This window comes from Bufo bufo, chromosome 1, assembly GCF_905171765.1.
Source record: "Bufo bufo chromosome 1, aBufBuf1.1, whole genome shotgun sequence".
NCBI lineage: Eukaryota > Metazoa > Chordata > Amphibia > Anura > Bufonidae > Bufo > Bufo bufo.
In genome coordinates, this window is record NC_053389.1 from 682,565,134 (window position 1) to 682,588,956 (window position 23,823).

The 23,823-nt window shown below is 42.6% G+C and overlaps 1 protein-coding gene across 1 annotated transcript in view; it reads right to left on the reverse strand.

Annotated features, from left to right (window-relative positions):
• Nucleotides 1–16,861: 16,861 nt before the first annotated feature.
• The window catches only part of ABHD17C (abhydrolase domain containing 17C, depalmitoylase), a 44,770-nt gene continuing 37,808 nt past the window's right edge, over nucleotides 16,862–23,823 (reverse strand). The window contains exons 2-3 of the mRNA XM_040414145.1: nucleotides 22,622–22,801; nucleotides 16,862–18,383 (exon numbers count right to left, since the gene is read on the reverse strand). Of these exons, the coding sequence (XP_040270079.1) occupies nucleotides 18,164–18,383; nucleotides 22,622–22,801 (400 nt within the window). The 3' untranslated portion in view covers nucleotides 16,862–18,163. The remainder of the gene's footprint in view (nucleotides 18,384–22,621; nucleotides 22,802–23,823) is intronic.

The window sequence follows — 23,823 nt, forward strand, 5'->3', positions numbered from 1 at the left end:
GGCATATGGAATAAACTTCATTTTTGGAACATTGCAGCCACAGAAATGGCAAAATAAGGTATTGTATATTATCTGTGTGTGTGACCTACAATGTAGTATATTTGACATGACTGAAGTTGCTGACAGACTCCCTTTAAAATAGTCCCTCAGTCTGGTTCAGTAGGCTACACCACAATCATGGGGAAGACTGTCTTCTGGACAACTGTCAAGTCACCCTCCACAAGGAGGGTAACCACAAAAGGTCATTGCTAAAGAAGCTGGCTGTTCACAGAGTGAGTGCTGTATCCAAGCATATTAATGGAAGGTTGAGTTTGATTGTCAAGAAAAGGTCATTCAATAATTTGGGGGAGATTCATAAAGAGTGGACTGCGGCTGGAGTCAGTGCTTCAAGAGCCACCACACATAGACATATCCAGCACTTGGCCTACAACTGTCGCATTCTGTGTGTCAAACCACTCATGACCCAGAGACAACATCAGAAGCATCTCACCTGGGCTAAGGAGAAAAAGGACTGGACTATGTGGTCCAAAGCCTTGTTTTTAGATGAAAGTAAATTTTGCATTTCTTTTGGAAATCAAGGTCCCAGAGTCTGGAGGAAGATTGGAGAGGCACACAATCCAAGTTGCTTGAGGTCCAGTGTGAACTTTCCACAGTCAGTGATGGTTTGGGGAGCCATGTCATCTGCTGGTGTTGGTCCACTGTGATATATAAAGTCCAAAGTCAGGGCAGCCATCTAGCAAGAAAGTTTAGAGCACTTCAAGCTTTATGGAGATGCTGATTTCATTTTCCAGCAGGACTTGGCACCTACCCACACTGCCAAAAGTACCAATACCTGGATTAATAACCATGTTATCACTGTGCTTGATTGGCCAGCAAACTTATGTGACCTAAACCCCATAGAGAATTTATGGGGTATTATCAAGAGAAAGATGAGACACCAGACACAACAATGCAAACGAGCTGAAAGCCGCTATCAAAGCAACCTGGGCTTCCATAACACCTCAGCAGTACCACAGGCTGACCACCTCCATGCTACACCACACCGATGCAGTAATTCATGTAAAATGAGCCCCGACCAAGTATTGAGTACATATACTGTACATACGTTTTTAGTAGGCCATTTCTGTATTAAAATAATTTTTTAATTGGTCTTATAAATATGATATTCAAATTTTCTGAGATACTGATTGGTTTTCAATAGCTGTAAGCCATAATCATCGAAATTAAAATAAATAAATGCTTGAAATAGATCACTCTGTGTAGTGAATCTATATAAAATATGAGTTTCACTTTTTAATTGAATTACTTAAATTAACTTTTCAATATTCTCATTTATTAAGATGCATCTGTACAGGTTGTTGCATCCTGAGGCACATTTGACCACAGATGTTGCAGCCTGTAAATTCTGCACACTCATAGGTTGCTGAAGCTGGCGTCTCAACTGGTCCCATAAATGCTCAAATGGTGGTAAATCTGGTGACCGGGCAGGCCCAGGAAGTGTTGCAATCTGGCAGAGACGTTCCTGGGAAAACCCTTGCTGTGTGGGTGAGCCTGCTTAAAAACGCCACGAGAGGCAAGCCCCGCCAGGAGAGGCAACACATGTAGCTTACGGGATGTCCTGCACATATCATTGAACTGTTAATGACCTTCGTATTACTACTAGGGGTGACTGACTGCTCACAACGAGGCCTCCATACACCCGAGTGTTGTGGGATGTCCTTTCTGCTGCAACGTTCTGGGACTTGTCCTTTTTGCTGCAACTAGTGGCAGTTGAAGGATGGAACTGAGCATGTGCTTCCGTCTCAGTGAGCAGGACAGAGAAATTAGAAAAATAGCAAACAGCAGGTGGTTCTATACAGATGGACTTCATTGAATAACAGTAACTATAATACATTTTTAATTACATGCAATTACAAAAGTATTCACATCCAGGTGCTGGTTTGAAAACTGTACATTCGTGGGAAAACCCCTTTAAACTTAGTGTATGCCGACTCACCTAATTAACCACGATGACTTTCCCACCAACTTTTCAATAATTACGACACCAACAAAAAAATCGGAGAAAGTTGTACATTTTTGCACAGAATTTTGTGAAAACTGACTTACAGAGCTTTATAAATCCTCCCCCAATATATTAAAAGGGTAGTGCAGTTCAAGCTTTCCTTTCTGTATTAATCACTCACATTTTCTTTAAGATCTCTGCTTGCTGTCATTAAGAACCTTTGTTGTTTGCTACTTCTAAGGGTTAAAAACCTCTCTTGGTCCTGAACAAATTTCTATCCGCCAGGAGGAAACGGTGAGGTTTTCTATTGTTTCACTACAAGCAGACATCTTGAAGTAGTGAGTAATTGACATATTAGTGTAATGCATTGTATAACCTTTATTTGTGTAAATCAGAATAGCCCTTAAGTTTATAGGTTTAAATATTTCTAACAACTTTTGGCCATAGCTACTCGCATATAGATTGTATGAGACAATGCTGTTCATCAGTAACAGTGGGTTCATGTAGGGGCAGAGTTGTGTAGGGTGACCTGACTTTTCAAAGTGCTGTCCTTCTAGAATACATTCTCTTACTTATGTGCTTTATAGTAATAACTGCATATTGCTATGCAATTACAACTCACATTATGTGATGACATTGTCACTTTATAGCCCATTATAAAAAGGGTTAATTGGGCCCATAACAGCCCAAGTGCTAATTATCTAAAGAAGCTGAACTAAAAAGGATGTGATTACAGGCAGAAGCAGATAGGACCTCTGGCCCAGAACATTTTGAACCAATTCTAATTGAATTCCAGGTGATCTATATGTGGGAGTGAGGTCACAGTAAATTTAATAAAGGTCTGGCAGCAAGTAACCTGCAATGACTTTACTGCAAATCAGCTATGCTTAAAATGACAGTAAATTATCTGTGTGAACGGTTGCTAAGAAATACTAGGTACAGGCTGTACTTCTGGATTCAGCTAGGTTTCTAAAGGAAATTAGTAGGAAGGCATTGCATCAGTATTCTTATTCAAATTGCTAGTCATATCCACAGGCACCAAACAGTTCTGGAACAGCCTCCAAGATGGAGGGTTACTGAGTATGTATACTTATAAAATAAGATACAAGATTTCCTAAGTGACCTTATGATTTCATACTGTATTGCTCGATAGCAGGTGACCAATCATGTATCCGACCATATAGGCAAGCCTAGAGGAAGGTGCCTGCTGATGTAAAAAGTTCTACCTGTAAATTATCTGTAGGTGTTTACGAAAGTGAGAAGAGGACACCTAGGAAGGGTCCCGGGAAGGCCGCGGGGGCATAGTTTGCTTTAATGTAGTTCTCCAGGCTTTGGTGGAAATCCTCCTGTGTGCTGAGCTGTGGACGAAAGATAAGTCTGCTCAGTACTTACCCCTCTGTCAGGCCTTCAATTCCGCCATCTCTGCTATACTCAAGTGATCATGACTGGATGCAGGTTCTTCCTCTCAGGACCTGACAGGATGTGTTCCTTAGTCTTCCTGTTCAGCTGCATACTGTAAATGCGGCTGAGCAGGAAGACTCAGAAATACATCCAGTCAGGATCTGAGAGGTCACATAAACGCAGTGGAGACGGCAGTGCCACAGAGAGTTAAAGAGGCTCTGTCAGCATGATCAACCCTATTAAACTAGGTGTACTGCCTGGTTGGGCTCATCATCATGCTGCTTAAAACAATACCTTTGTATGCTAAACAGCTGCAGAGATATCTGTGTTTTATTCATATGCAAATTAGCAAGTTGGAGCACCGGGGGCAGAGCTGAATCCTTAGAGCACTGCTCTGGACCCCTTCCCCTTCATTGACAGGGCTAGACATCAGCATTATAACAGAAGAACTGTGTCCTAGCATGTACATATCATATACACTACATACTATAGCCTTACCATAGCGAGAGGAGTGGATTTCAGTTTAGAAAACGAATACACATATTACTGCTTTATTAACTAGCACAATATGTGATTATAAAGAAGCCAGTAATATGTGTTATCTTTCTAAGTACAGAAAAAACACAGTCCTCAATATAATAAGCTGTATCCTGGAGGTAAGCAGTCAGCCTTGCATGCAAAGATCCTAAGTTCAAGTCTTTGGAGAGACTTATAGATTTTTTTTTTCCCTAATGTTTTTTTCTCTCTCATTTATCCCATAATAAAATGCTATAGCCTTACAATATTGAGGATAGTGTATTTTATGCTTAGAAACAATACATAATTATAATAAATAATACATATTACTGGTTTATTCACAGGCACCATATACAGTCAGGTCCATAAATATTGGGACATTGACACAATTCTAACATTTTTGGCTCTATAAAGCACCACAATGGATTTGAAATGAAACAAACATGATGTACTTTAACCCCTTAAGGACCGGGCTCATTTTCACCTTAAGGACCAGGCCATTTTTTGCAAATCTGACCAGTGTCACTTTAAGTGCTCATAACTTTAAAACGCTTTGACTTATCCAGGCCATTCTGAGATTGTTTTTTCGTCACATATTGTACTTCATGACACTGGTAAAATGAAGTCAAAAAAATTATTTTTTTTGCACAAAAAAATACCTAATTTACCAAAAATTTGAAAAAAATTAGCAAATTTCAAAGTTTCAGTTTCTCTACTTCTGTAATACATAGTAATACCCCAAAAAATTGTGATGACTTTACATTCCCCATATGTCTACTTCATGTTTGAATTGTTTTGGGAATGATATTTTATTTTTTGGGGATGTTATAAGGCTTAGAAGTTTAGAAGCAAATCTTGAAATTTTTCAGAAATTTACAAAAACTCAATTTTTAGCGACCAGTTCAGGTCTGAAGTCACTTTGCGAGGCTTACATAATAGAAACCACCCAAAAATGACCCCATCTAAGAAACTACACCCCTCAAGGTATTCAAAACTGATTTTGCATACATTGTTAACCCTTTAGGTGTTGCACAAGAGTTATTGGCAAATGGGGAGGAAATTTGAGAATTTCATATTTTTGTCAAATTTTTCATTTTAACCCATTTTTTCCACTAACAAAGCAAGGGTTAACAGCCAAACAAGATTGTATCTTTATTGCCCTGACTCTGCCGTTTACAGAAACACCCAATATGTGGCCGTAAACTACTGTACGGCCACACAGCGGGGCGTAGAGTGAAAGGTGCACCATATGGTTTTTGGAAGGCTGATTTTTATGGACTGGTTTTTTGACACCATGTCCCATTTGAAGCCCCCTGATGCACCCCAAGAGGAGAAACTCCCTAAAAGTGACCCCATCTAAGAAACTACACCCCTCAAGGTATTCAAAACTGATTTTACATACGTCGTTAACCCTTTAGGTGTTGCACAAGAGTTATTGGCAAATGGGGATGAAATTTGAGAATTTCATTTTTTTGCCTAATTTTCAATTTTAACCCATTTTTTCCACTAACAAAGCAAGGGTTAACAGCCAAACAAGATTGTATCTTTATTGCCCTGACTCTGCCGTTTACAGAAACACCCCATATGTGGCCGTAAACTACTGTACGGGCACACAGTAGGGCGTAGAGTGAAAGGTGCGCGGTTTGGTTTTTGGAAGCCAGATTTTGCTGGACTGGTTTTTTGACACCATGTCCCATTTGAAGCCCCCCTGATGCACCCCTAGAGTAGAAACTCCATAAAAGTGACCCCATCTAAGAAACTACACCCCTCAAGCTATTCAAAACTGATTTTACAAACTTTGTTAACCCTTTAGGTGTTGCACAAGATTTAATGGAAAATAGAGACACAATTTCAAAATTTCACATTTTTGGCAGATTTTCCATTTTAATATTTTTTTTCCAGTTACAAAGCAAGGGTTAACAGCCAAACAAAACTCATTATTTATGGCCCTAATTCTGTAGTTTACAGAAACACCCCATATGTGGTCGTAAACCGCTGTACGGGCACACGGCAGGGCGCAGAAGGAAAGGAATTCCATACGGTTTTTGGAAGGCAGGTTTTGCTGGACTGTTTTTTTTGACACCATGTCCCATTTGAAGCCCCCCTGATGCACCCCTAGAGTAGAAACTCCAAAAAAGTGACCCCATTTTAGAAACTACGGGATAGGGTGGCAGTTTTGTTGGTACTAGTTTAGGGTACATATGATTTTTGGTTGCTCTATATTACACTTTTTGTGCAGCAAGGTAACAAGAAATAGCTTTTTTGGCACGTTTTTTTTTTTTGTTATTTACAACATTCATCTGACAGGTTAGATCATGTGGTCATTTTATAGAGCAGGTTGTCGCGGACGCGGCGATACCTAATATGTATACATTTTTTTTTATTTATGTAAGTTTTATACAATAACTTCATTTTTAAAACCAAAAAAATGTTTTAGTGTCTCCATATTCTAAGAGCCATAGTTTTTTCAGTTTTTGGGCGATTATCTTGAGTAGGGTCTCATTTTTTGCGGGATGAGATGACGGTTTGATTGGCACTATTTTGGGGTGCATATGATTTTTTGATCGCTTGCTATTACACTTTTTGTGACGTAAGATGGCAAAAAATGGCTTTTTTTACAGTGTTTTTATTTTTTTTTTTTTACGGTGGTCATCTGAGGGGTTAGGTCATGTGATATTTTTATAGAGCCGGTCGATACGGACGCGGCGATACCTAATATGTATACTTTTTTTTTATTTATGTAAGTTTTACAGAATGAGTTCATTTTTGAAAAAAAAAAAATCATGTTTTAGTGTCTCCATAGTCTAAGAGCCATAGTTTTTTCAGCTTTTGGGCGATTATCTTGAGTAGGGTCTCATTTTTTGCGGGATGAGATGACGGTTTGATTGGTACTATTTTGGCGTACATGCGACTTTTTTGATCACTTTTATTACCTTTTTTGGGAAGTAAGGTGGGCAAAATTTCAATTTTCTCATAGTTTTTATTTTTTTATTTTTATGGCGTTCACCGTGCGGGGAAAGTAACATGACCATTTTATAGATCAGGTCGTTACGGACGCGGCGATACCTAATATGTGTAGTTTATTTTATTTTTTTAATTTTTATTCAGTGATAAATGTTTGTTTTTTTATCTTAACTTTTTTCACTTTTTTTTACATTTTTGTGACCCAGACCCACTTGGTTCTTGAAGATCCAGTGGGTCTGGTGTCTGTATAATACAGTACAGAACAATATATATTGTTCTGTACTGTATTTTACTTACACTGAACAGATCTGTGCTTTTAGCACAGATCTGTTCAGCACCATGGACAGCAGGACGCCTGAGCAGGCGTCCTGTTGCCATGGGAACCCTCCCCGTCTGCTCAGAACTTCGCAGACGGGGAAGGGTAAGGACGGGGCTGAGGGGGGCTCTCTGGGGGCTCTCTCCCTCTCCATCGGGGGGCTGCAAAGCCACAGCAGCCCCCCGATGGAGAGGGAGGGAGCTCCCTGACCAATGACAGTTAACTTTTTCCATACAGCGGTCCGTACGGACCGCGGTATGGAAAGGGTTAAACGGCTGACATCTTCACAGATGTCAGCCGTTTATACCAGGGTGCCAGCAATGTGCTGGCACCCTGGTATACCCACTAGAAGCCAACGATCGTTCATGGGGAGGCGGGCGGGGGATCGCGATCCCGCCTGCCGCACCGCCCGCCTCCCGCAACGCCCCCACCGCCTGCGACACCCCCCCCCCCGCACCACCCTCCGGCATAAAATCGTGCAGGGGTGCAGGGGGGGGTGAAAAATAATGATTTTAGCCACTCTAAAGTTTCTGATCCCCGCGGTCAGGGACCGCGGCGATCAGAAACTGCAAAAAGCGCAGCAAACCGCAGGTCTGAATTGACCTGCGGTTTGCTGCGATCGCCGATACGGGGGGGTCAAATGACCCCCCCCTGCGTTGTTACGGGATGCCGGCTGAATGATTTCAGCCGGCGTCCCGTTCCGATTAACCCCTGCGGCGCCGGAATTCCGAATTTAAGTCAGGACGTACCGGTACGCCCTTGGTCCTTAAGGACTCGGGAAATAGGGCGTACCGGTACGCCCTGCGTCCTTAAGGGGTTAACTGCAGACTGTCAGCTTTAATTTGAGGGTATTTACGTCCAAATCAGGTGAACGGTGCAGGAATTACAACAGTTTGCATATGTGCTTCCCACTTGTTAGGGGACCAAAAGTAATGGGACAGAATAATAATCATAAATCAAACTTTCACTTTCTAATACTTGGTTGCAAATCCTTTGCAGTCAATTACAGCCTGAAGTCTGGAACGCATAGACATCACCAGACGCTGGTTTTCATCCCTGGTGATGCTCTGCCAGGCCTCTACTGCAACTGTCTTCAGTTCCTGCTTGTTCTTGGGTCATTTTCCCTTCAGTTTTGTCTTCAGCAAGTGAAATGCATGCTCAATCGGATTCAGGTCAGGTGATTGACTTGGCCATTGCATAACATTCCACTTCTTTCCCTTAAAAACTCTTTGGTTGCTTTTGCAGTATGCTTTGGGTCATTGTCCATCTGCACTGTGAAGCGCCGTCCAATGAGTTCTGAAGCATTTGGCTAAATATGAACAGATAATATTGCCCAAAACACTTCAGAATTCATCCTGCTGCTTTTGTCAGCAGTCACATCATCAATAAATACAAGAGAACCAGTTCCATTGGCAGCCATACATGCCCGCGCCATGACATTACCAACACCATGCTTCACTGATGAGGTGGTATGCTTAGGATCATGAGCAGTTCCTTTCCTTCACCATATTCTTCTCTTCCCATCACTCTGGTACAAGTTGATCTTGGTCTCATCTGTCCATAGAATGTTGTTTCAGAACTGTGAAGGCTTTTTTAGATGTTGTTTGGCAAACTCTAATCTGGTCAGGTACGGAGAGAGAGGGAAACCACGGCGGCACTGCCCCCACTGATGTGACCGCTGTTAACAGTTTACATGCGGTATGAAGATCTCCAGTACGCGGTGCTCAGCAACAAAAAGTCATCAAGTGGAGGTTCACAATACAAGGAGAAGAAAGAAGCAGAGTTGCAGCACTCACCAGGATGCAGTCGGTAACTTTATTGAAGCTTCCTTAGAAGTAGATACATTCCTCAGGCCTGAGGAAGCGCGAAACGGCCGTCGCCACCTGCAACAGTGTGTCCGCCCCTGGATCCTCAATGTATCTACTTCTAAGGAAGCTTCAATAAAGTTACCGACTGCATCCTGGTGAGTGCCACAACTCTGCTTCTTTCTTCTCCTTGTATTGTAAACTCTAATCTGGCCTTCATGTTTTTGATGCTCACCAATGGTTTACATCTTGTGGTGAACCCTCTGTATTCACTCTGGTGAAGTCTTCTCTTGATTATTGAATTTGACACACATACACCTACCTCCTGGAGAGTGTTCTTGATCTGGCCAACTGTGGTGAAGGGTGTTTCTTCACCAGGGAAATAATTCTTTCAGTTGTTTTCCGTGGTCTTCCGGGTCTTTTGGAGTTGCTGAGCTCACCGATGCATTTCTTCTTTTTAAGAATGTTCCAAACAGTTGTTTTGGCCACGCCTAATGTTTTTGCTATCTCTCTGATGGGTTTGTTGTGTTTTTTCAGCCTAATGATGGCTTGCTTCACTGATAGTAACAGCTCTTTGGATCTCATCTTGAGAGTTGAGAGCAACAGATTCCAAATGCAAATAGCACACTTGAAATTAACTCTGGACCTTTTATCTGCTCATTGTAATTAGAATAATGAGGGAATAACACACACCTGGCCATGGAACAGCTGAGAAGCCAATTGTCCCATTACTTTTGGTCCCTTAACAAGTGGGAGGCACATATGCAAACTGTAATTCCTACACCGTTCACCTGATTTGGATGTAAATACCCTCAAATTAAAGCTGACAGTCTGCAGTTAAAGTACATCTTGTTCGTTTCATTTCAAATCCATTGTGGTGGTGTATAGAGCCAAAAATGTTACAATTGTGTCGATGTCCCAATATTTATGGACATGACTGTGTGATCATTATATTATCCCCTTCAAGCAAAAGCCAGTTTGGACCAAATGCCAAAGCCCCATTTTTCAAATCTGACATATGTCACTTTATGTGAACTCTGGAGACCTTTTACTTATCCAAGCCATTCTGAGATTGTTTTCTCGTGACACATTGTACTTCATGTTTGTGGTAAATTTGACAACATTTTCTATACAGTATCTTTATTCATAAAGCAATCCAAAATTCTTAATATGAATTTCTGTGCTTTTAAGGCTGCATACACATGAACGTTGTTTGTTTCTGTGTTCATTCCGTTTTTTTTGCAGATAGGATACGGACCCATTCAGCGGGCAATATGCGGGCACTAGCCATGTGCTCTCCGCATCACGGATGAGGACCCATTCACTTGAATGGGTCCGCAATCCGGAGCTGCGGTGTGGAATAGAGGCCGTGCCTCTGCACTGCAAAAAAATAAAAAATAGAACATGTTCTATTTTTTTGCGGTGCGGACGGATCACGGACCCATTCAAGTTGAATGGGTCTCGATCCGTCCCGGCTGCACGGAACGGCCGTGTGCATTTGGCCTAACAGCTAGAACCAGCCCTGTACCTTCACATGGATCCAGAGATCTCCCCATTCATTGCTCCAATTGTTCTGCTAGATTTATTTTAAGCTGTCAAGTTAGAGGGTGCGTCCTATCTGCTGCAGCTGGTGGCGGCTGAAGGCTGGAACTGAGCATATGTTTCCATCTCAGTGAAAAGGACAGAGAAATTAGAAAAAGAGTAAATAGCAGGTGGCGCTATACGGATAGATTTCATTGAATAACTCATTAGCCATAATAAATTTTTAATTACGTGCAATTACAAAAGTATTCAGATCCAGGTGTTGGTTTGAAAACTGTACAAATTTTTTTTTGGGACAACTCCTTTAACTACATATGCATGCTCGGCCAAGCATGTATATGTATGGGGAAATTTGGAGTGAGACACGGCTGTCAGCCAATCAAGCGTTTGGCCAAAAGCTATTGCATGTGTATGGCCAGTTTTGGTAAAGCTCATTCCCCTCAGTATGTGTTTGTTAATTACCTGATAATCTTTTTATCACTAGTGGCTTAGTAGTCTATACTTTATGATCATTCTACCCTTGCTCTACGGAAAGTCAGATTTCCATGCAATGACTTCCTAAGCCTGTGAAATAATAGTGTTTCGATACATCAGAGCTGCTGGGAGGTGGAAGAAAGCAGTTGCTTGGTCCAATGATGAAAGAGGTTCTGTCTCAGACTACTTTAGACTAGCTGTAGGCACTGTACCTAAGCTGTGGTCACAGATGCGCACTCCTTCCTAATGGATCTGGAAAAAAGAAAAAGAAATATAAAAATATCATCCTCTTGTGTTACCTACTGCATGAGCCTCAGGCTTTCACCTAGCTCAGTGTTTCCCAACCAGTGTGCCTCCAGCTGTTGCAAAACTACAACTCCCAGCATGCCCAGACTGCATTTGGCTGTGCGGGCATGCTGGGAGGTGTCGTTTTGCAACAGCTGGAGGCACACTGGTTGGGAAACACTGACCTAGCTGACTGTTTAAAATATATCATGTTTGGATTTCAGAAAAAATATATATATATTTTTTTTACAGATTTTTCAGCATAGCAATTCGTGACAACAAGTTGAGACTGCTGTAAGCCCTGAAGGGTGATAAGCAGCAGAACAAGAACAGCCACCACCAAAAACGAGTCCTGAGTCAAGTTTCAGTTTATTACGAAGGCTGCCTAGTTTGCAGAATGTATGAACTGGCAAATGATCCACACCCTTTTTTTTTTCCTTCCACCGCAGCAATTACCTCTTAGATTTGGGCTGTGCTCATCTGCTCCAGTGAAAGGCTCAGGACGAGCAGCATATTTTTCTAAGTCTGCTACCATTTCTGACACTTAAAAACTTTCCGTATCGGGAGGGAGGTTCGCCTTGCAAACCACGCAGTGTGCCTCTGATTTACTAAAGATACCTGCCTCCTTTCAACAACATGCCTCACGTTATATGGTGATCCCATACACACAGCAGGTCAGGAGAAGTAAATATGCTCCTATGAGTTTTAGAACCATGGAACACAGCTTATAGCAACACCACATATACATTCTATTATACAGGTGAACAAGTCCACTTCTCCATTAGCAGAGGTGCATGGCCTCAGGGATCACGTTCCATAGCCGCTGTTTTGGTTAGTGTAGTGCCCACTAAGGTACCATATCTCCAAGGAATGGCAATACATGATCGTTCGAGACATTACCTACCATAAACTGCTGATCCTGCGGTATTTCCCAACATACGGCCACTTCATAATAAAATCATACCAGAAAAATACTAGTAGAACAAGACAACTTATGATAGAGCTCTAGATTTCTAAACTAAAAAATGCATGTCCTGTCATCCTACGCCTGCTACTACAGAGATGAAGCTGGTCAGGTGCGCAAGCAAAATGGTCCAAGTCCCATTGAAAGCAGGATCAGAAGTTGATATGATTATTTAATGAGGAAAAGGTTAATAAAAATAAAAAAAAGTCATAACTCTTTTGATGGTGGCTGAGAATGAGTGTGTGGGGGAGCTTCCATGAGTTTCCATTAACATGCAGCCGCACCAGGAAAAGATAGGACATGTCCTATTTTTGGCCGCATCTTGCAGATCGCAGAGCCATTGAAGTCAATGGGTCCGCACGAGGTTGGTGTCCATGTTTTTTTTATATCCACGGTTTATGGGCCACAAAATGGACACGGTCATGTGAATGGGACCTGACTCTGGCACAGTCAATTGATCATTTAGGGAAATCAAGTTCAGCATGTTTGGAATTCCATATAACGTCAAAGCTTTTCACCAGAATTGAATAAAAGATTTACCTCTACAATCCATAATGTGTGCGATTGTGTGTATGTATAGATGTAGGCAAATGCATTTAATATCTGGTTTATGAAGGTGGAGCCCCTCTTTCTTGCACACATATTGTACAGGCTTGAATCTGCATTCAATACAAATGTTGGTCGAATAGTACAAAATAAATAGTAAATGATCAGCTAAAATGTTTGCACACACTACTAGGAAAGCATGTGACTGCGGGACACGATATATTGCATTATGAAAGACCCCTGCTTGCCTGTTCATCAGTGACTGTGCAGGCCCTTACCATGTCAGCCTGAAGCCTTCACCGCGAGTCAGGCTTTATAGGTGAGGGAAGATCTGGTTGGTCATACATTCATATGAATAGCCATCCAGGTTAGGCCTCATGCACAGGACAGTGTCCGCTTTGAGATCCGCAAACCGCAGATCTGCAAGATACGGATACAGTCGTGTGTCATCTGCATTTTTTTTTTTTTTTACTTCAATAGGTCCATGGTGCGCACATATTAGTGTGCTTTCCGTATCTGTATGTCCATTCTGCAAACAAGATAGAACATGTACTATACTTGGCCGCATAATACATACTATGGACCCATTGAAGTCAATGGGTCAGCAAAAAATGCGGATGCAACACAGACTGCATCTGTATTTTGCGGACTGCAATATACATGTGGTTGTGTGCATGAGGCCTAATGGATACTAGTCCCATACCATTTGCAGCTGTTCAGCCTGTTAAGATGAATGGGAGACAACCCTTTAAAGTATAAACTAGGAGAAAAATCCTAAAATATGGTAATAACATATGCAAAATTTAATCAACAATGGTATATAGGTAAATGACATACAGGCATGTAATTATTCATCCAAGCAGTCTGCGCTACTGTCGTTTGAGGGCTTTATTGATTCCATAATGGACACGGGAGCAGCAGTAATATCCATCAGCCCAACTGATTCTCAATGAAAAATGGTGAATGTGGCATGTTTGGCACGTCAGCCCTGCCTTCTCATGCACCATGGCTCTGTGTCTCAGCGCTTGAGCAGCATATTTGCTATGACTTCCCAAGCAGCGCAGAGACACTGTGCCATGGCGCAGGTGGGAGAAGACAAGGTGAGATGAGCTGTCAATCCAGGTGAAGGGAGGAGTGGACATAATAGAGGGACGTTACAAAACGGGTGCTCTAACCGGCCCTTTGGTGCTTAAACTTGATAATTTGCATAATTATAAAAATAGTGACTTCTAGACAATGGGGCAACACAAACATAATGAACGTAAGATTTCAATCAGCATGATCAACCCTACCAGGCAGTATGCCTGGAGTAGTAGGGTTGATCATGGTGACAGATGCCCTTTAAGAAACAATACTGTCCTTGTATTTTTCTAGAATTTTATTTTTACATTTATTTATTTTACTTACTAAATATTTCACAATGTAGGAAGAACTTAAAGGGTTTCTGTCACCCCACAAAACTCATTTTTTTTTTTTTTGGATAGTTAGATTCCTCATAGCGCGATATAGGAGAATATAATAGTCTTACTTACTTTCATGCGGCCGATTCTTTATAAAACAAAGTTTTATAATATGTAAATGAGGGCTCTACCAGCAAGTAGGGCGTCTACTTGCTGGTAGCCGCAGCAGAAATCCGCCCCCTCGCCGTGTTGATTGACAGGGCCAGCCGTGATCTCCTCCTCCGGCCGGCCCGGTCAGTATTTCAAAAATCGCGCGCCTCTGGTCATTCTGCGCAGGCGCTCTGAGATGAGGAGGCTCGTCTCCTCAGCACTCCCTCAGTGCGCCTGCGCCGATGACGTCTTCTCTTTCGGTGATGTCATCGGCGCAGGCGCACTGAGGGAGTGCTGAGGAGACGAGCCTCCTCATCTCAGAGCGCCTGCGCCGAATGACCAGAGGCGCGCGATTTTTGAATTACTGACAGGGCCGGCCGGAGGAGATCACGGCTGGCCCTGTCAATCAACACGGCGAGAGGCCGGTTTTCTACTGCGGCTACCAGCAAGTAGACGCCCTACTTGCTGGTAGAGCCCTCATTTACATATTATAAAACTTTGTTTTATAAAGAATCGGCCGCATGAAAGTAAGTAAGACTATTATATTCTCCTATATCGCGCTATGAGGAATCTAACTATCCAAAAAAAAAAATAATGAGTTTTGTGGGGTGACAGAAACCCTTTAAAACTAAAGAAGCACATTCTTGCCTGCCATCAAGGAATCTCAGAAAATCATAAGAGAACCTCCCTCCATCCAAATCTCTCATCACCCTACATCTTGGATGTTGAAAGTTAGGCAATCCTTTAACGTAAGGAATCTCATTACTATTCAACTTTACTTTTAGACATTGCACACATATATGTATCGTGCTGTGAACAGCAGTTCAGACATTTGCTTTACAGCAGCTACTATACCTGGATATAAGATATTGAAGTGTAGAGGTGACTGACTTCTATGGGAGGGTGTTGGTCATGCTCTGTGACCTGTGTACACACACTTGTAACACTGTAAAGCAAACACTTAAAGGAACCTGTCACCGGGATTTTGTGTATAGAGCTGAGGACATGGGTTGCTAGATGGCCGCTAGCACATCCGCAATACCCAGTCCCCATAGCTCTGTGTGCTTTTATTGTGTAGAAAAACCGATTTGATACATATGCAAATTAACATTAAAAAAAAAAAAGTCATATCTTACTTGTGTGACCAGAGAAGAGTCATATTTTCAAGCTCTGACTCATCTCAGGTTAATTTGCATATGTATCAAATCCGTTTTTTCACACAATAAAAGCACACAGAGCTATGGGGACTGGGTATTGTGGATGTGCTAGCGGCCATCTAGCAGCCCATGTCCTCTGCTCTATACCCAAAATCCAGGTGACAGGTTCCCTTTAAACCAGGGGTGCACAACATTTTCTGGTTGGGGGCCACATTGCCAGACTGAACCGATGACGAGGGCAGAAAATAAAATTTAAAGGGGTATTAAAAACTGAAATACTGTATTTATGGCATATTGAACACACAGTATACAGCATTAAAGTCTAGTTACACTTCCAGGACATCTAATGGAAGAAATATATGAAAAATACATGCTAGCAGCCACAAGACATACATGTCCATTACCAGATGGTTGGGGGTTGCTCAGAATGGTATCAAGAGCCGCATGTGGCCCCCAGGCCGCAGGTTGTGCACCCCTGATTTAAACAAACTTCTGACACGTGACCCTCCCAGTGACTGCTAATACGAAGGGGCAGAAGCTCTCATCTGAGCACTCTGTCCCTTCATTTTAGGTCTCCTCAAATAAACAAGGTTGTAACGGTCAGATTTGCAGGAAGTTCATGGACTTTATGGATGCTCCTTTGTTTTAGTGATTAATGAGAGTCTTAAAACCTGCTTTTCTTCCGTGATTAAAATTTCTGACATGAGACGTTTGTTAAAATTAAAGTTATCCTTTAAAGGGGTTGTCTGGGCTACAGACCTCAGGAAAGGTCATCAATATCAGATCAGCACCATCGCCAATCAAATATTTTGGAAGGGGCTTCAATGTTTACCCATCTACTTTGTAGTGGTGGCGCGCAGCAATTACAGCTTTTGTCCCATTCAAGCCATAGCTACATTGCACCACTGCTACAATGGAGACGGAGTGCAGGTAAGCAATGGAGAAGTAGTGGTGCTCACACACAAGCACCAAAACCCCTTCTAATAGCTGATCAGCCGGAGGGCTGGGAGTCAGACCCCCAACAATCAGATTTCATGACCTATCCCTAAGGATAGGTAATCAATATCTGTAGTCTGGACAATCCCTTTAAGCCTCATTCACACATCAGTGATTTTGAGCCAAAACCAGGATTGGAGCCTCCACAGACATAAGGTATAAGGGAAAGATCTGCTCCTGTTGTGGGTTTAGAGCCGCGTCTGGTTTTGGCTCAAAATCACTGATGGAAATCACTGACCAAACACGGACGTGTGAATGAGGCATTAAACAAAGACTTCAAACAGTAGGTAACTTTCTGACATGTTCCATTTGAACCGAAATGAAGACAACGGCAGACTTGAGATATCCTTTCCATGCAGTCTTTATTCCAACACAATTTAGTACGGTCCTCAAGCAACAAGAAACAAATCAGAGCATATTCTGTTAACAAAACTATTTCTTAGACTCACAGTATATTTCAGGTCTACAATCCCTTTAATGCCAGAAATCAATGAAAAGGGACGTTCACCCGTTCATCCACAGGGATAGAGAACCGAGTCGAGCCTACATCTCTCCAGCAAGGGGACATATTCAGACCCAAACATGTAGTGTTACACTCAAGAGTTTGTGCCTTTCCAGTGTCAAAAAAAAAGGGAAAATATTCTACAAACTGAAGTCGGATTTTTGTAGTCTTACAGAGTTTCTCTCACAAATCCTTATAAAAAACCACTTAATAGAAAAAGAAAACAAATCCAGGAATAAAAAGTTAACAAAACCCTTGGAGTAGTTTAAAAAAAATGGGCCAGTCATTTCTAAGGACAAGAAGTCAACAGAACGGCAAGACTTTAGTGTCGATAACAGATATGGAATGCATTCGTGAGTGCGGGAACAGAAACAAAAAGGCAAAAAGGAGTTACAATTTTCTACTAAGAAAGGTTCACATTAAAATTTTTACATCACATTCTGCTTATGCGAATGTCCCATGAGCCCGGGTTAAGAATTTATCAAAAGATTATTATTGACCTATGAACTCTATCCGTTTACTCGTCGTACATGATATCAAATGGAAATAATTTACCCATAGATAAATACTTTAATTAATCAGCTTCCTACCGGGAATAACAAATCTGCCAGGAAATGCCCCACCACAATACCACGGTGTATAATTTACCAAACAAGCAAAAAACTCCTCTTGATTCAGTTAAAAAAGATCATCCATTGAAGTAGAATATATGTGTAGTATCAGCTAAAATTCGGCATCAGATCCAAAAAGAAAGCCAGCGGCCCCAGAGCTTTTTTTTTTTTGCTTTCCCCCCTTCCCCTCTCTTACGGGAATAACAGTCAGCTTAATGAGATGTCCTCCAAAATGTTGTCGTGTAAACATGTTCTATAAACTGTGCTCTAGAAAATGAGACTCCGGATCCTTATTTGTGGACTCCTCTAAAAGGCTGAGATTTTAGTTACAGCAGCTGACAGCACATGAACAAGAAAAATGAAAACTAAATAAGAAAAGACGGGTGCCACTGGATGCTTGATCTGAATAATCCAGCCCCAGTGTGGGCATATTTGGGCATTGGTATGGTTGCCCAGCACCATAGTGGACACGTCTTTATAGACTCGTCGCTCCTGCCGTTCACAGTAAATGAGGTAAGACCGGAGGAAGCTCTCAAGAGTTGGGTAACTCATGAGATATGAACTGCTTTAGTCTTTCTAGATACTGCGCATACAGCTCTATGTCATTGTGCCCTGCTCCTTCCACCCACAGAGGCTCAACAGCCCGTGGGCAGCGCTCATACATAGCCAGGCCATGGGAGAAATCAATCACTTCATCTTCTGTTCCATGGATTATTAGTACTGGGGACGTCACCTTGGAAATTTTGTCAATGCTGCAAGAAAAAAGAATTTTTTATTAGAAAACTTATATGCGCAGACTTACAGTTAAGGCTACTTTCACACTAGCGTTCGGGTGTCCGCTCGTGCGCACCGTTTGAAGGGGCTCACGAGCGGCCCCGAACGCATCCGTCTGGCCCCAATGCATTCTCAGTGGAGGCGGATCCACTGAGAATGCATCCGCCTGCCAGCGTTCAGCCTCCGCTCCGCTCAGTGAGCGGACACCTAAACGCTGCTTGCAGCGTTCGGGTGTCCGCCTGGCCGTGCGGAGGAGAGCGGATCCGTCCACACTTACAATGTAAGTCAATGGGGACGGATCCGCTTGAAGATGACACTATATGGCTCAATCTTCAAGCGGATCCGTTCCCCATTGACTTTCAATGTAAAGTCTGAACGGATCCGCTCAGACAACTTTCACACTTAGAAAATTTTCTAAGTTTTAATGCAGACGCATCCGTTCTGAACGGATGCGAACGTCTGCATTATCGGAGCGGATCCGTCTGATGAAACATCAGACGGATCCGCTCCGAACGCTAGTGTGAAAGTAGCCTAATACAATGTCTACACTAAAATGGATTATCTTAAAGGGGTTGTCTCCCTTCACAAACTAGCATTTATTATGTAGCAGAAGGTAATACAAGGCACTTACTATTGTATTGTTATTATCCATATTGCTTTGTTTGCTGGCTTGAATCATTTTTCCATCACATTATACACGGCTTGTTTCTATAGTTACAACCACCCTGCAATCCAGCAGCAGTGGTCGTGCTTGCACGATGTAGGAGAAAGCACTAGCCTATGTCTGTCCAACGGTCCTGGCCAACAGAGGGGCTGACGCTTTTTCTTATAGTGTGCAAGCACGACCACCACTGGTTGATTACAGGTGGTCGGAACCACGGAAACAAGCAGTGCATAATGTGATGGAAAAATGAATCCAGCCAGGAAAGGAAGCAATATGGACAATCACAATACATTAGTAAGTGCCTTGTATTAACTTTCTCTACATGAAAAATGCCATTTGTTGAAGTGACACAACCCGTTTAGGACGAGCACTGATGGCATATTGCTAGTCGGGGTCTGACCACTGAGAGTCCCATCAAATAGCCAAAACAAAGGGGCAGGGTCACTAGCAATGCTAAGGACTGCTTTGTCTCCAAAGACCACAAGTGGTTCGCTGACTATAGCAGGCTGAACAGGGGTCACCTGGAGAAGGATGAAATTGCACTCTTATCGCTGCTGCCATGTCTGTGATTACAGGTGTTGCAGCAGTCAGGCCCCACCAATCAAGCATTGATGTCATCCCCTGTCTGATATTTCGGCCAAGGAAACGCATCTCGAGACCTTTTCTTGGAATTTGGGACATTCTTGTCTACACCCAGGGCCTAAAACCTCATAAAATACCTAAAAACAGATAAGGAAAACTGGTCCGCGAGACCGAGGCCGCATTCTGCAGACCAATTGCAGCTCGGCTGAACCTGAACTCACTGCATCATAACCATCTTCAATGCCATGAGTGCCAGCTCCACTGCCCGTACTCTTCTGTACTCACGGCATCATGGCGTGGACAGTGCAGGAAATGTGAACCTCACATGGACTGGTTTTCCCTTTCCGTTTGCTAGAACTGTAAATGCAATCTCCTGTAAGCGACAAAACGGTGCGCTCACGGCCCATAAAGCTTTACCTAGACCGGTACATTTATCTCCAAGGACTGCTAAGACACTTCACTGCTGTGCAGAATAAGACCCGATACTGACTGAGAATATGTCCAGTCACTGACAGCAAACAAATACCTTGAATAGAGTGACAAACACAGAGTATAATGGGAGGTTGCAGAACATTTCATTGCACAAGGATTATGTTTTATTCATTTTAATACTGGAAACCCCTTTAATTTGATTACCAGGACTGAATATTTCATAAGACAGGGTGTAAACACAGGATTCACATTTACCTTTGCTCAGGTTACATCAGCAGTGACATTTCTGCCGCTGGTTTTTCCTTTGCTCCAGTTAAACAGTATTTGCATTTTGCAGAAACTGGAATGGTTCCCTTGGCCAACTACTCTTCCGACCAGCGGAGAAGGCAATGTTTAAACAGCACAGTGTGTGGATAGTTCCTCCACAGCTGAAACTTTCTTCCCTGAAATGTCAGGGTAATCGAATGCTGACCGTGAGCCGTCATCTCAGAAAATAGAGGGATTATATTCAGGACGCCAAGATGATAGGACCAATTAGGAGCGCTCGGTATACTAATACTGAGCAGACGGCACAATAATAAGGGGAGTCTGGCAAGTAAAGAACACAGGATTAATAATATAAGGGGGAAGATTACCCAGAAGATGGCGGCCTCTACGTCCCAGATACAGCTTGCCATAAAAACGGATGGTTTTAATCAAGGAAAAATTCATAGCACCTGCTTACCGCCAGTACTGTGATAGTGTCTACCGCTACAAAACAAAGATCCAGATGTCTCCTTTGGTAGCCGTAGATGTGTATTACATGCAGTACATATATAACCTGCCGGTGCCGAGTAGGCAGGTTATTCCTGATGTCACAACTGTGCTGTGTGCCCTGACCAATCAGATGTCTCCACTCCTCAGACTAAAGGCCCCATTACACTGCCTGATGTGTGGGCAGATTATCGCTAACGAGCGTTCACTCGGATAATCTGCCTGTGTAAAGGTGCTGCCGATTACCCACTGAACAAGTGAAACACTTGTTCATCGGGTAATGATCGCGGGTGCAGACACCTAAAGTCCTAAATCTTCGCTTGTTGGCAGCAGATTGTGTCATTTAAACAGCACTCTGCTGCCAGCAAATAATGATTCTGTATGGAGATGAGCGATGGTATTAGCGATCGCTCCGCCCCATACTGTGGAGGAGATCGCTGCATGTAAATGCAGCAGTCACCTCCACTGACTGGCAGATGATTGTCAGGAAGGAATGCTTCCTTCCCAACAATCGTCTATTCCATTGAGCAGTGTAAAGGAGTTGTCTCACTACAGCAAATGGCCTTTATCATGTAGACAACATGAATACAAGGCACTTACTATTAATGTATTGTGATTGTCCATATTGCCACCTTTGATCCATTTTTCCAAATCACATTATACATTGCTTGCATCCAGGAGTTATGACCAACCTGAAGTCCAGCAGTGGTGGTCGTGCTTGCACACTATAGGGAAAAGTGCCGGCCTCTCTGGTGACCGGGACTGCACATAGGCTGGCGCTTTTTGCTATAGTGAGCAAGCACGACCACCACTGCTGGACTTCAGGTTGGTCATAACTCCTGGATGCAAGCAATGTATAATGTGATTTGGAAAAATGGATCAAAGGTGGCAATATGGACAATCACAATACAGGGTGGTCGTAACTATGGATACAAGGAGTATATAATGTGATTATAAAAAGGAATCAATTGCAGCAATATGGACATATATTACTAAGTGCCTTGTATTAACGTTGTCTACATGATAAACTCCATTTGCTGACATGAGACAACCTCTTTAAGAGAGAATGTAATATGATCCCCTCTGACAGAACAGATACACTGAGGGTGAAATACTCACACACTGAGGAAGATATCCCCACGTATGGTAACTGTAGTATAAAATACCCCATGTACATGCATTGCCAGTGGAATCCTGTAAACGGGGCCTTACGATTTAAAGGGATTGTCCCACGAAAAATATTCTACAGGTTTTCAAACCAGCACCTGTATCTGAATACTTTTGTAATAGCATATAACTAAAAATTTCGCATAGCCACTGAGCTATTCAATAAAATGTATATGTATAGCACCACCTGCTGTATGTTCTTTTCCTTATTTCTTTGACCTCCTCACTGATAAGGCTGCACATGCTCAGTTTCATCCTTCAATTGCCTCCTGAGCTGTGATAGGGAGAGCTGAGACACGCCCCTGAGCTGTGATAGGGAGAGCTGAGACACGCCCCTGAGCTGCAGCAGAAAAGACACTCCCCTGAGCTGTCAGCTTGATATAAATCTAGCAGAGCAATGAATGTGGAGATCTCTGGATCCATGTGAGGTCCAGGGCTGGTTCTAGCTTTGTTAGAAAGAGCTTGCCATGTACTAAATGTCGTCTAAATTTTCATTTTTTAGATTAGTCATGGGATAACCCCTTCAACAGATTTTTTCGAGGTGACTGAATACATTTCTGAACATAATGAATGCAATGCTTCCAGACTACCATCTGTGCAATCAAAATGTTGTCTTACCTGGGGAAGGCGTCAAAACAGTAGGTCTTCCTTGTGTCGGGAAAAGCAACCCTCAGCCCCGACATGAGGGGGGAATGTAAAATGACAGCTGCACATTCATAACGTGATGCTAGGTCTACTGTAGGGACAGTGCCAATGCTTTGGCCATAGAGGATAATGTTCTCAGGGCTGACTCCATATCTGTAGGGAAAAAAAAAAAAAAAATTGGAAATTTAGGTACCTGATTCAAGTTCATATTTCAAATGGTATCATTCTATCGTAATAAAGCAATCACATAGGCACAAGGCCTAGATCAGCCAATTTACACTGTTCTAGATTCTTGACAAGTAGCTGAATAGCAACACCTTGAAGAAAATAAAAAATAACCCAAACAAATTTGGCAAGTAGAAGCAAAACAGGAACATACATGAAGAATGATGGTGTGGGGATGAGTAATACCACAGCAATGTAGTGAAGCTGCTGACAGCTCAGTGGTAGCCGCTGCAGTAATGCTCTCTCCGAGACCCTAGCTCTAGACAGTAAGCAGGCAGAAGTCATCTGTCTGGTCAGCAAACAACATGACTGGGGAGGAGGAATTTCACGGTTGGGGTATCAAATGTAGGGGCCTCCGAGAGCTATTCACAGTGGGTAGCTGTGAGCCTCACTAATGAGCGAGAGCTCCATGGCCAGGAAGGATAGATGAAGAATAGAGCGTGACTGCAGGTGTTCCCCTGACCGTCATGTGGTGAACAGAAAAATCCGCTTAAAGATTTCAGCACCTTTTCTAAGGCCAACACTTCACACTGGCTGCAGAGAAGACGTTTGATCAGATTTGGTTTCGGAAATGGATTAAACTTAAAGTTTACTAGTACAGCAGGGGATTAAAGGGTCAGTCAACTTTTTACTGTTGCTCAAAGTTTCCACCCAAAGTAAGGTAATCACGCCTTGGTAGTAGATGGGACCCCCAGCAATCAGCTGTAATCTGCGGAGTAGCCACCAGCTTGTGCTCATTTCTCCAGCAGCGCCACCACAGGGGAAATTAAGCACTGCACAGCTCCTATTGAAATCAATAAGCTGTCCATGGACATCCTGGATCCTGCATTGTAGCTGCTCTCTGCTCTGGGTAATAGATGACGGTGTTGAAGGTGGACCCAAGTATTAACTCAGTATTATCACATGGGTTTTTATAAACCAGACAATCCCTTTAATAAAGAAGACTCAAT